The sequence below is a fragment of the Rhododendron vialii genome, chromosome 6a, assembly GCF_030253575.1.
Source record: "Rhododendron vialii isolate Sample 1 chromosome 6a, ASM3025357v1".
NCBI classification, from domain to species: domain Eukaryota; kingdom Viridiplantae; phylum Streptophyta; class Magnoliopsida; order Ericales; family Ericaceae; genus Rhododendron; species Rhododendron vialii.
Window position 1 is genome coordinate 8,990,484 of NC_080562.1, and position 12,101 is coordinate 9,002,584.

General features: G+C 37.0%; 1 protein-coding gene across 3 annotated transcripts; it reads right to left on the reverse strand.

The window, feature by feature from the left end:
• Window positions 1-226: 226 nt before the first annotated feature.
• LOC131329216 (inositol-tetrakisphosphate 1-kinase 3-like) lies at window positions 227-9,386 on the reverse strand. Of its 3 annotated transcripts, none has more exons than XM_058362302.1 (10): window positions 8,826-9,386; window positions 5,840-5,921; window positions 5,457-5,489; window positions 3,177-3,297; window positions 3,010-3,102; window positions 2,607-2,726; window positions 2,340-2,516; window positions 1,991-2,046; window positions 1,782-1,866; window positions 227-819 (listed from the first exon to the last, which is right to left on the reverse strand). In XM_058362302.1, the coding sequence occupies exons 1-10, from the start codon at window positions 8,996-8,998 to the stop codon at window positions 707-709; spliced, it is 1,053 nt and encodes a 350-aa protein (XP_058218285.1). In that variant the 5' UTR covers window positions 8,999-9,386; the 3' UTR covers window positions 227-706. The 3 variants fall into 3 exon arrangements, 2 of the variants coding, with proteins under 2 accessions (XP_058218285.1, XP_058218286.1); XM_058362303.1 differs by lacking the exon at window positions 8,826-9,386 and adding an exon at window positions 5,155-5,269 and having other exon boundaries at window positions 5,840-5,917; XR_009200692.1 differs by lacking the exon at window positions 227-819 and adding an exon at window positions 2,145-2,261 and having other exon boundaries at window positions 8,826-9,357.
• Between the last annotated feature and the right edge of the window lie 2,715 nt (window positions 9,387-12,101).

Below are 12,101 nucleotides of genomic sequence, written 5' to 3' on the forward strand. Positions count from 1 at the left end.
GAACTCCTCAAACTTTTCTATTTCCTTCACCTTACTGAAATTCTAGATCCATGCATCCCCTAGGCAATTGGGTCGTCTAGACGTTCAAACAGGAGCTACAAAACCTGTTTCCATCTCATCCGGAAGAACCCTATCGACACAAGTCTCCTTATGAAGTACGGCACATCTCAAAGCACATCTTCTCAATACAACTACAGAAATAATCAGACCTAAGTAGACAGGCATCAACACCATCCAAATTGCAAATATATACACAATGTCACTTCTAAGCGAGACAAAGAATGTGTGAGCTATCTGAAAAAAAATGAGGCTGTGTGAATTCACCAACAGCACAAACCACAAAGCAAGAAATACACAACAAAGGAAGTACTAGAATGGAGAAAGAAAACAAATTATTAGGAGCTACAAATTATTAACTAGGAACTGTTTTTAACGATGGGAGATTCTGAAGGGAGTGATGGATTGTGATTTGCTGCACGTTTGCATACACATTCCACCCGCTACTCACTAGATTAGAAGTAGACGAAGGAAGCACACACCTATACACATTCCAGTGCCCTAGGCGTAGTAGAGGATCCTCCGAACTTGGTGGTTAAACTCTATTGCAGTGACAATACCGTAGGGGATCCCAAATATGCATGGGAAGCTCTCCTGCATGTACTTGTCAGCATGATGAGCAACACATGATATTATGGCACCTTTTTCCCTACCGCACAGGCTCTTCAACTGGTTTACCAGCACGTTTCTTGTACTTGCTTTGCACCAGGCTGAGGAGGAAATCCGTGAATATGTGCTCATATTCTGGCATTTTCCCATACCCTGCATCATAGTAACAACAAATCAATTAACAGCCATATATAGAGTAGTCCATGGTTGTCAACATCAAAGTATTCATGACTTGATTCACAATTCTTGAAAAACGTTATGAACCTGCATACGATATTAATTTCAGATTGCTTCTGTGATGCACTTTACCATTCAAGTTGTGATTAACAATTCAGGATTCATGTTGTTATTGAAATTATTACAATTTACATCTGCATTTGGAATTTTTTTTACCTCTTTTTCTGGTGAAAAAACAGGAATATACCTCCATGGAAGAGTTGGTACTTTGTACAAAATTAACCTATACCAGTGCCTAATTTGTTAATCACTAAGCGATTATTGTCTAATAGGATCAAGACCAGGCTATTAACCATTTTTCTTAGTTTTCCTGAAAAATATCAACATAACCTGTACCCATCAGTTACCTTCGACCGTGACCGATCTTCAAAATTCCCGATTCTGTTCTATTTGAGTTTCATTCAATTAGTGCATGTAATAGGATCTTCACCAGTTTCTTAAACAATTTTTCCTCGAAAAGTGTCAACAAAACTTGCACCCATCACGGCATCAAGTGTATGTTATATGACCGATTTCTAAGTTTTCATGATTCAATTTAATCTACGATTCACAGGAAGTTAGTTTCAAATCACCATTGAATTCACAATTTGAAAACTTTGGCTCTGGTTTTGCCAAACAAGATTAAAATGCAAAATTAAGTTTTTCTGTAAGCACAAAAAACTCTGTTCTAAACCACAATATAAGGAAGAAATCCTGTCATAAAGGTAAGCCGTAGTATTGCATTAGTGAAGCTGAATAAAGATGAAATAGAGATGGCAAACCCACAAGAACATAGAGCTGAGTCTTCCCAATGGGAATTGAAGTAATTATACACCAAAGAAAAAAACACAAGTGTCACATTGACATAATATCGAGATGAAAAGTGCATTACTGCTTACCAGGGAAATAGTTGATGTCGATAACATAGAAGCGGTCTCGGGTCCCATGCTCTCTGATTATATCTAGGTTGAATAGCCGAAGGCCCTAGAAGAAGAATATCACAATACAAAAAATTTCATGAAAATAGTGTAAAATTATAACCTACAAGGCTACAAATAAACCCGTTAAATTCTCAAAGTGCAGGAGACAGAATGTTAGGCATTAATACCAGTCGGCGACGAAGTTCCTTGGCAAGTCTCTCAAGCAAAGGTCGTGGTGGAAGCTCTGCAATAAAAAATAAATTGGTGAGGCACTTCAATCAACAAAAAAGAAACACAAGTTCTTAAGACCTTAACATAGGCCAATAGGTAAGTCGAACCCACCAACTCAAAGTTGAAGCCTTCAAGGTAAAAAACTCCATACCACACAAAGTTTTGCTAAGCTTTGTTAAACTGCAGCCTTACAAGGACGTGTTGTGGCACGAGGACCCAAACCTATCCCTAATAGCACACACACATGCGCGTTTACAAAAGTATGTACACAATAAAAGTAGGGTTTCTCAGAAGGGATGAACTTACCACCAATTCCTGGGTCCAGATCTGCATCATCAGCAGATGCTGCAGCACAAGAAACCCTTGGAAAGCGGAATACACCAGCATTTGTTGATAGCTCACGTTTGCTAACGTCAGGCAAAGAGAATCGCCTCACAACCTTAATAGCTTCCCCAACGACGTAAACCTTGAAGAGAACGCCCCCTACGATCACCAAATTGCCACTTCCACAGTATAAGAACACCAGTCACAACAATATCCATTAAGGAAGTTAACATATGGAAGTTGGTATACCATGATTGACAAACTCTTGAAGAACAAGTGGAGGTTCAAGTATCCGGAGGGAGTATTGATCATAAGCAAGTGACAGTTCATGTGATTTTGCACTTCCATCGACAACCAAAGGCTTTGCAACTGAAAAAGAGATACAGATGGATTTTCAATTATTAGATGATGGCAGAAAAAGTAAACCACTGATTATGCTGATGCAGACAGTAGACACACCTATGTCACACAGGAAAGAAATAAGAATCATAAATATGTAATCTCATTACAGGTTTCTGAATGCACTAGTCACTACTTTGTGATGGCTTGATGATATGCTAATCTATAACAAATGCAAACAGAGATTAAAGAGCATATCATCCACGCAAACAGAAAATTTGTTAAGAATAAGCAACGCTAAATGCAAACACACCAAGTGGTAGCCTCAACCCAGCTTTGTTAACTGCATCCGGGATGGACGCTGGGTCTTTTTTTATGACCAACTGCCTCGGAACACCAACTGTGCCTGTGAAGTAGTTCATTGCAAGTTAAAAAAGTTAAATCTCAACAATTTATGCACAAATCCACAAGAATAATTACCATATGCATCAGACAAGTTCAGATCGGCAACTTCCTGAAGCATGAACTGACGATTGTGGACTTGCTGTATGGCATCTGGTGGATCAAGAACTGTAACTTCAGGATGTGTTTGCCGATAATCCTATAAATAAAGCCAACCAAGAGTAAGAAGATGACATCACAAGAATCAAAACGTGAATGTTTGGGCATAAAATTATTGACAAGTGATGGCCTCAATGTGAAGAAACAAAATCAATACCTTATTCAATAATTCAACCAGAAATTGCAAGAATGTCTAACTAGTATAACTAGCGATCAATGGCTAGAAAACAATCTAATCCACACGTCTAAGACCAACTTGCCACTAACTGCTATAGGCCACAAAGTGAAACTTCTGACTAGAAATGATTCTCTAATTTATTAGGTAGGAATGTAGGGTCTGCTTGGTATTATATTCTAGTTCTTTCTCTCTATTATTCGCTTTGTTTTTGTGTCTCCAGAAATAAAAACAACGTTCGATAAAGGTAATCATTTCTGCATCAGCTTTCCAAATTTGTTTTGTGGCCCCCCCCCCCAAAAAAAAAAAAAAAAGAAAAGAAAAGAAAAGAAAAGAAAAAAGAAAGAGAACAGAAAAAGAAAAAAGAAAATCGGAACAGAAAGTGATACCAAACAGGGCTCTTAGAATCTTAGATTCCATGTTGCCCTTCAAGCCACACGTTTCGACATGCAGCTAATATTCTCTAAGACCGTCTTCTTCTTGTTTTTTTTGGTCAAACGGAATTTCTCCAAGACCGTCTTCAAATACACATCTCACATGCAACAAGAAATACATAGCAAACAAAGAAATACACATAGATAGCAGTACCAGAAGCATCTAAGAATAGAACATCATATTTCTTGACAGAAAAGAGACAAGACAGATGATTCCAGGCAAAACATGCTAACACGGGAGGGAGAAGATCAAGAAATCCATCCAGTTGTAATTCATGCAACACAAGTATTACAGAGCAATTAGTTAAATATCCAGCCATCCATTTGTATGGTTGGAAATGGGGCTCATCGATAAGCAACTCTTGCATCTAGTACGGACCAGTAAGGCATATATCTATACTTGTAAAAAATACATATCTTGGGCAAACATTTGCTGAAAAGTACTATGGGTAAACAACTCTATATGGTTTATGGTTTTCTTTTTTCGAGGCAATCATTGGTTTAGCTTCCCAAAAAATCAGTTGAGAAACATATCATGTCAATGCTACAAGCACAGACGATGAAAACACCATCACTAACAAGGTATTGCCGTGTAAAATCCTAGAAAGCGCATATTTTGCAAATCCACTAAATTTCAAACACAAGTGACACTGTAATGTAACAGGCCTATGCCACAAGGCCAACACAACAACCCTACGAAATCAAATGTACGCCCAACTTCAGATTCAACAAGTAAAGGTCCCATTTTTTTTTTTTTGGATCAGCAAGTAAAGGTTCCAATTGCGGAGATTTAGAGTCAATATGATTATGCAAAACCATGAAATAAAAACTACATTAAAGCACATTTATTACTCACCAAAGGAAGAGGCATTATCATTCATTTTTTAATAAGCACATTAAAAAATAAATGTGCTCTACAATAAATAACAAATTATGTTCTATTTTGTATGAGTCTATGACAGAGGCAAGATGATCGTTTTCACACAAAGCCTCCTCATCTCTTCAATCTTGTTACCAAAAAAAATAATCTCATGCAAATTATGAAGGATGACCAAATAACTTGTCAGTTGTCGCTGTATCTGGCAATCCAACAATATAAAATGATGAAGGCAATCAAAGAGCCTGGTCAAATTGCAGAGAGGCCGTAGTATCTGGAAAACTAGATCTTAGTAACTAAGTTAAGTTAGCCCTCTCCCATTCAGCAGAATGGTTAACATTATGTCCCTTGAAAAAAATACCCCGTTCAAAAATACCAGGGATCTTTTAAAAGAAAATGCTAGGGAGAAACCTGAACGAATCAGCTAAATTGCCATAGAAGAAGAAAGGTCCACTCTTGCTTGAATCACGAGGCTTCAACCTTAGTTATCAGGTCATGATTCATGAAGGAGGACCAAGCAAACAGTCTGGAAGTTATGTTAGACATTAATGAGTTTAAGCAGCACTAGATCAAGCTGCCCATGTATCGCAAAGTAGATTGTATCATGTTAAACCGCAGATGTGTTAACCGAACATTGGGTAAATATTAAGCCATTTCAGCAAATTAAAATCTTGCAGAAACGGAGACACAAAAACACGTTTAAATGGACCAACCTCAAGAATCTGACGCCACTCCTTTCCCGATAACTGCATCAGATAACAAGAAAGAAAAAATACATTTTATTGATGATGCTGCATTGATGGATTGAATGTATCTGCATCATGTGCCTGTTAAAAAAAACATGCAAGTACACGGGCTTGTGTGTGCCCATGCCTGTGGCAGTTTTTGGGGTGTGCATGCGCGCAAGAGAGAGAGAGAGCGAGCGCATTGTAACCCTTTGTGGTAGAGTTCAGTGAAACACCCATAACCACGAGCATGAGAGAGAGAGAGAGAGAGAGAGAGAGAGAATTGTAACCCTTTGTGGTAGAGTTCAGTGAAACACCCAAAACCACAAGAGCAGGACGGAGGTCATTAAAAACATGAAATCAGTACTAACCTTGTGTAGAACAATGTCAAAAGGGCCTTGGTCTGAAAGGGGCCTGTGTTGGTCAATAGCAACGAACAATATCCCCTTGTTCCTGCATTGAATACAATCATCTACAGAATGAGCTGCTTATGGAAGACACGGGTGGGATCAACATGGATGTAAATTTATGTTAGCATTGATAATGCATCAATAAGGCACAATTCACTGAAGGTCCAAAAGTGATGGCAAAGTAACATTATTTGGATGTCATGTGATGATGACGTCTCAATTTCGCAATACCATTCAGGCTGCCATTTTTCTGTGATATCAAAGACAAGAGAACACAAGTTCACTGCATCCAATAGATTAACAGAGGAAGAACTCGGTCAACTGCTTCAATATTTCAATCACCAAAATCATTATTTAGAAGCCTTAGGCAGGAGGGTGGAGAGTGGAGACATTCAAGTAATTCAACTTTGCGGATACTAAACAACCAGTATGAGCTGCTAAATGTAAAACAACACAGTAACTTCCAACAGAACAACTTATAATCAAACTATGACAAGGAGACAAGTAAATCAGAGATACTTTTAATTTCGTTGTACCCAGAAGGCAGAAACTAAGACCATGGAAACAGATGATGACCAGTATGGAAAGTGACCAAGAAATTAAACAAGCTTCACGGATCACAAACAAGTTTAATCTTGCACGTGAATTGTTCTAGTCAACAAAGAGACCAAATTTACATAGCAATTACAGTACAAGTTCAACAAAAACCATGGAACATTGACATGATATGATGCAAACTCAACTGGAGGCTCCTAATATTGTACGAAAGAATCGAATTCAAGTTCAGAACCATTATATAGATGCTTTAAAATGCTATAAATCCCTATATATATTTTTCAATCAGAAAATAATAAATCCCTATATCATTTATCTTCCTGTTGTCTTTCCACCAATTACAGGGGCAAAGAACAAATCCAAATACTGTGAAAGGAATGGTAGTTATGTGCTGGAAGGTTGAAATTATTTTTCACGACAAAAGCAAGAAAATATCTGGAAATGAATATTCCAACTTGCAAAATAATAAACAAAGACTACCACCAAGATTCTACCTATTGAATATAAAAACAAGTACAGCTGGTCATACTCACGCACACAACAGCTTTTTTAAATAAAATATGCAGCTAGAGACGAGACGATATAATTATATCCCGTAAATTTGCACAGAATCAGTCATAGATTCAGCTTCAATTCCACAAAAAAATAAGAAGAAAAATTCATATCTTTCTCCAACTCAACATCCTCCAAATCTTCATTTTGGTGGATCAAAATACCATTTATAATTAAAAAAAAGTAGATTTAGAGGGTTTTACTTTTCAGAACAACTCCAACCCAATACTCTATTTCTTCCTCTATATTTTAAAAAACTCACTCCAAATCTCAAACTTCATCACTTTCTCTCCAAAATTCAAGTTATCATATTTCTATTTCTATAAATAAATACTCAAGATAGGTCTTATTTTAAAGATAATGTAAATATTTTGATTAGTACCAATTTTACAAAATATAAATGTACCAAAAACAATTTGATGATTAAAATGGGATATGACAAGGATGAATAGTAAAATGGAGGATGAAAATCAATCCTCCAAAATGGATGTAAATATGAAGGATGGGTTGGAATGCATAATTCCTCCAAAATGAAGGAATGGAGGGAGATTTGGAGTATGGGTTGGAGATGCTATAAGAAAAGGGAAATTCATGTCTAAACAAGAAACTCAACTAAAGAACACATGTTATAATAATCAACGGTATCCCATAAACACTACTGAAAACACCAAGGCCGGTGAATTGTGATCCTACAGGACTACTAGTATGAGGATTTATCAAGACCCACGTGTGTTGTACTATATCCAGTTGGGGCACTCGAAAATGATTTTGCACTCTCCTTCCATCTCTTGCACCCCTTCTTGTCTTTATTCACGGGAAATTATTAAACTACCCTTGCTTCTTAATTCACTCTTCACTTGCAAGGAGTAATTTTGTCATTTCACGTGAAACGAGGGCAAGCGGACAAAAGAGGAGCGCAAAAATCACTCAAGTAGTGCTATAGGGACTGACGGTCTCCATACCGCAACTGTACCGACGGCCGAGCCGGGCCAGCTCCAGCCACCGAACGGCCGATCCGAGCCGTCCAAAAATTCTAAAAAAAAAAAACAAGGGGGCCCTTGCGGGAATCAATGGCATTTGATGTGTATAGGGTGCTTGATCTAAATACCCTATTTTTTTGTGTATATATATATATATATACATGTATGAACGGAAAAAATGGGGTGTTTGAATCGAGTACCTAAGTATGTCGGATGCCGTTGATTCCTGCATAGGCCCACTCGGTTTTTTTTTTTTAAAATTTTTGGACGGCTCGGATTGGCCGTCTGGTGGCCGGAGATGGCCCGGCGCGGCCGTTGGTATGATATTGGTCGGTATCATTTCTGAAATCACTCACGTGAAAATTTTAAAACAATCACACCAATAATCCGGCCACCAACCAAATGCCCCAACAGAAGAAAAAAAGAACCCTATTTTACCCAACCAATAGTTGTATCCAAATGCCCGGAAACCCCGAGGGGTGGCTGAAGTGGCAAAGGGACATCCTGGGTTCGAAACTTCGGCATCCTCTCGGGGCTAGACCGCAAGAGAGAAATCTCTTCTGAATCTAATCCCTAGTCCCAGTTGACTGGACAGGAAATAGTCGAGTGCGCAGGCCCAGACAATTTTACCGTCAAACATACAAAAAAAAACATGCCGGAAATAACCTCTCATGAAAATGGTAACCCATCCACATAAATAAATCCAGCCAACCAAAACCCTAAAAGAACAAAAAGAAAACCCTAGTATTTATTTCTCCAATTCATCGCAAAAGCAACATTAAACCAGATTCCTGTCCAAAATGAGAAAATTTCAAAACATATTTGATCGGGGAAATTGAAACGGAATCGTTGGAAATTACCTAGCCAGACGCTCAAGCTTGGGTTGCAAAAAGCTCTTAATCTTTTTCGACGTCAGGGCGTAACCAACCACGACCCCTTTCATCATCGGCTGCAAAGAAAACTTGTGCGCCACCATGGTTTGTTCTCTCTCCTCCTCTTCCTCAAAAAACTCGGTTTCCTCCTTCAACCTCATTCCCCCCAACAACCACCACCTATTTATATCTCTCTCTGTGTGTGTACGTATATGTGTACGTAATGCTAAATTTGGCGATGGAATGGTACTTGGGATTGTTGTATATAGATAGATTTAGAAGATAGTAAAATGGAAGAGGCGAAGGGGGGCGTGAATTTTGGGTTGATGTATTCTTTTCTTTGGGGTAGATTCGGAGAATGATTTTTGGAGTTGACAATTGGCAGAAGGAGAGAGAGAGAAGAGACGGTTAAAGAGAAGATAGGAGAGAGAGAGAGAGAGAGTATATGGGTATCTGGTGTATTTATGTACGCGTTAAGGTACTGTCATGCTTAGCTGTTCAGCTCCTCTGCAATAGAAATGGAGGAAAAGTAATGCAGGATTGAGAGAGCACATGAAACATTTACATGTGGCTGTTCATTTTCTTTTTATGGACACTTATCATTTATTTAATTTTTTTTTTGACACTTTCATGAAAATGTTTTATGTACCACAACATTTTCGAAAGTTATGGTAAGATGGGTTCGGAGCTTTACTTTGATTTTAATTAAGCTTCTTGAAGGTGAGCGGTGGGGTTAAGATCCTAAATTAGTGAAATGGAGGATAAAATGGCTCAAACACCTGAGTTAATAAAAGATGAGACTCATGTTAAAAATTGTGAGGATATTTCATGGGGGAAAGAGTCGGCCAAAGTAGGGACAGCTGTAAGATTTGAGTTTAACGGTGACAAAAACGTATAAAAAAATTGTGATACAAGAGATATAAACTGAAGTTTTTCTTATAGTAGAAATTTATTGGGCTGATTTGTCTTATTTATTGAGATATTAATTATTCATAAATTTAAGTGAATTTTATTCATTTTTGACTTCGTAATACTGATCTAATGCAGATAATACCAAAGAAAAATTAAATTACATATCAAAAGCTATAAAGAAAATTAGCACATTTTCTATATCTAAAGGGTTCACTTGAACGTCTCACTTAATGGTGGAGCCGCCCATGGGCCCGAGGCACCATGTTATTTTATGTAGCAATTTCACTTGTGATTTCTAATGTGATGCTCCCAAAGTTACATAATTGTTGATTATTTTGGAAAAATTATAAAGATTTTGGTGCTGACTTGCTAATATGGACATGTATTTAGGAACATTACAAAATTAAAAAAATGCACTAAAATTGTGGACGGAAGGAGTCTAAAAAAATACTACGAACACATACTAAAAAAAATTCTAACACACACACACACATATATATACATATATATATATATATATATCACCGTCTCATTTGACGACAGAAACAATTTTGCATTAATTTGTATATATAGTTAACGTAAAAATTTGTGTTGATCAGATCAGTTTTCATTTAAGATATTTTGCTTTAGAAAAAAGAAGGATCACTTTCATTTCTCTCAAGACAAACATAATCAACTCAATCAAACTCTTAAAGATATCGAATGACATCATTTATGTGATTGATTTATGCATCAAGACATAGCATAAACAACTAGAATTATAACTAAAAATATGGTGAGTTTCATACTCCATCACATAAAAAATAGTCACGCCAGAAGAGCTTATGCTGTAGACATTTCGAAGTTTAACATGAAGCAGTGATTTTGACAATTTCTTTTTTCTTACATTCATATTTCTTTTATCCTCAGGTATTTAACTTTAAATTTTCTCTTCTTTTTTTTTACCAAAGAAAATGAAAATATTAATGGTTAAAACTCAATCAGATTGCTTTAGAAATTTGGGGTGGTTTTTAATTAGCTATACACTTCTTTTTTTCCTAACGGCAAAAAAAGTTTTATAATCTTTGAAATTATTATCAAGACTAAAGGAATAAGGATTTGATAGCAGCATATTCCTAAATGTAAGAACAATATAACCCTAAATCTAGGAACAATCTCGTGATCAAGAATTCGATATTCAAATCCAAGATTGACAGGAAGTCAACCAAGGAAATATCTATTACTCCGTAGGACAAAAAAACCCACATCTAAAGGGCCAAGCGGCCCAAGCCCAGAACACCTATTGGGCCAAGCCCAAAACCTAAAAGAAAAAAACCTTAACCCTATAGATACCAACCAAACCACCGTCCCCCTAGCCTCCAGCCTTCACCGTTAGCCTTGCAGCCACCAAGCCACCACCATGCCGTAATCTCCTCCAACTATTTAGCTGTTCACTTTACAGAAGAGCTCATGCAAGTGCCCCGCTTTAGGCCCCAATATAAACATATTTATGGGAATTGATTTTCACACCCCCATTTTTCATATTCATAATTTTTTTTGTCTTTTTAGCAAAAATAATACATATACTTTCAACACTAAAAAAAAAAAATGAAGTGTGGATATCAAAAAAGGGAGTGTGAAAATCACTCCCCTTTGTTTTGAAATTAGAGATACTTAAGTAATGCTTTAAGATATTGTACTCAGTTATCATTTTGATTTTTTTTGTTAAATGAATACATGTGTTTAAAAAAAAAGATAATTTATCCGTTTTATATATTAAATGTAAAATTTATAAAAGTCCATCCTTAATACTCCACTTTTACCCATGGAATACTACGATGATGGAAACAATGTCTGAAATTGCAAAGAAGCTGGGCAAACGCCTCAAAGTTGACAATAAAACTGAGGTCACAACCATTTACCTCTTGGCCATTAGAATACGGTTTTGGAATAAGGTTTTGCACTCTAAATAGTAAATACAATAAATAAATTTTTTTTTTTACCAAAAGATACATGTCGGGGCTGTTTGATGAAACTGAAAGCTGAAAAATTAAGTACTGAAAACTGAATGCTGAAATTTTTAAGCTGAAAAGCTGTTTGATAAATATATTAAGTACTGAATTAAAAAAATGATGAATTAATTTGGTTCCAATTCTATCTTAATTTTTCTAACGGTCACAATATACTTTTGGTAATGGTGGTGGAGTGGTGGTGGGGGAGTGGTGGAGGTAGTAGGAGTGCTGGTAGTGGTGGTGGAGTGGTGGTGGTGGTGATGGTGGTGGAGTGGTGGAGGTGGTGGTAGGAGCGGTGGTGTGTGGTGGTGTAATGATGGTTGTGGTGGAGTGGTGGTGGTGGTGGTGATGTGGTGGTGGT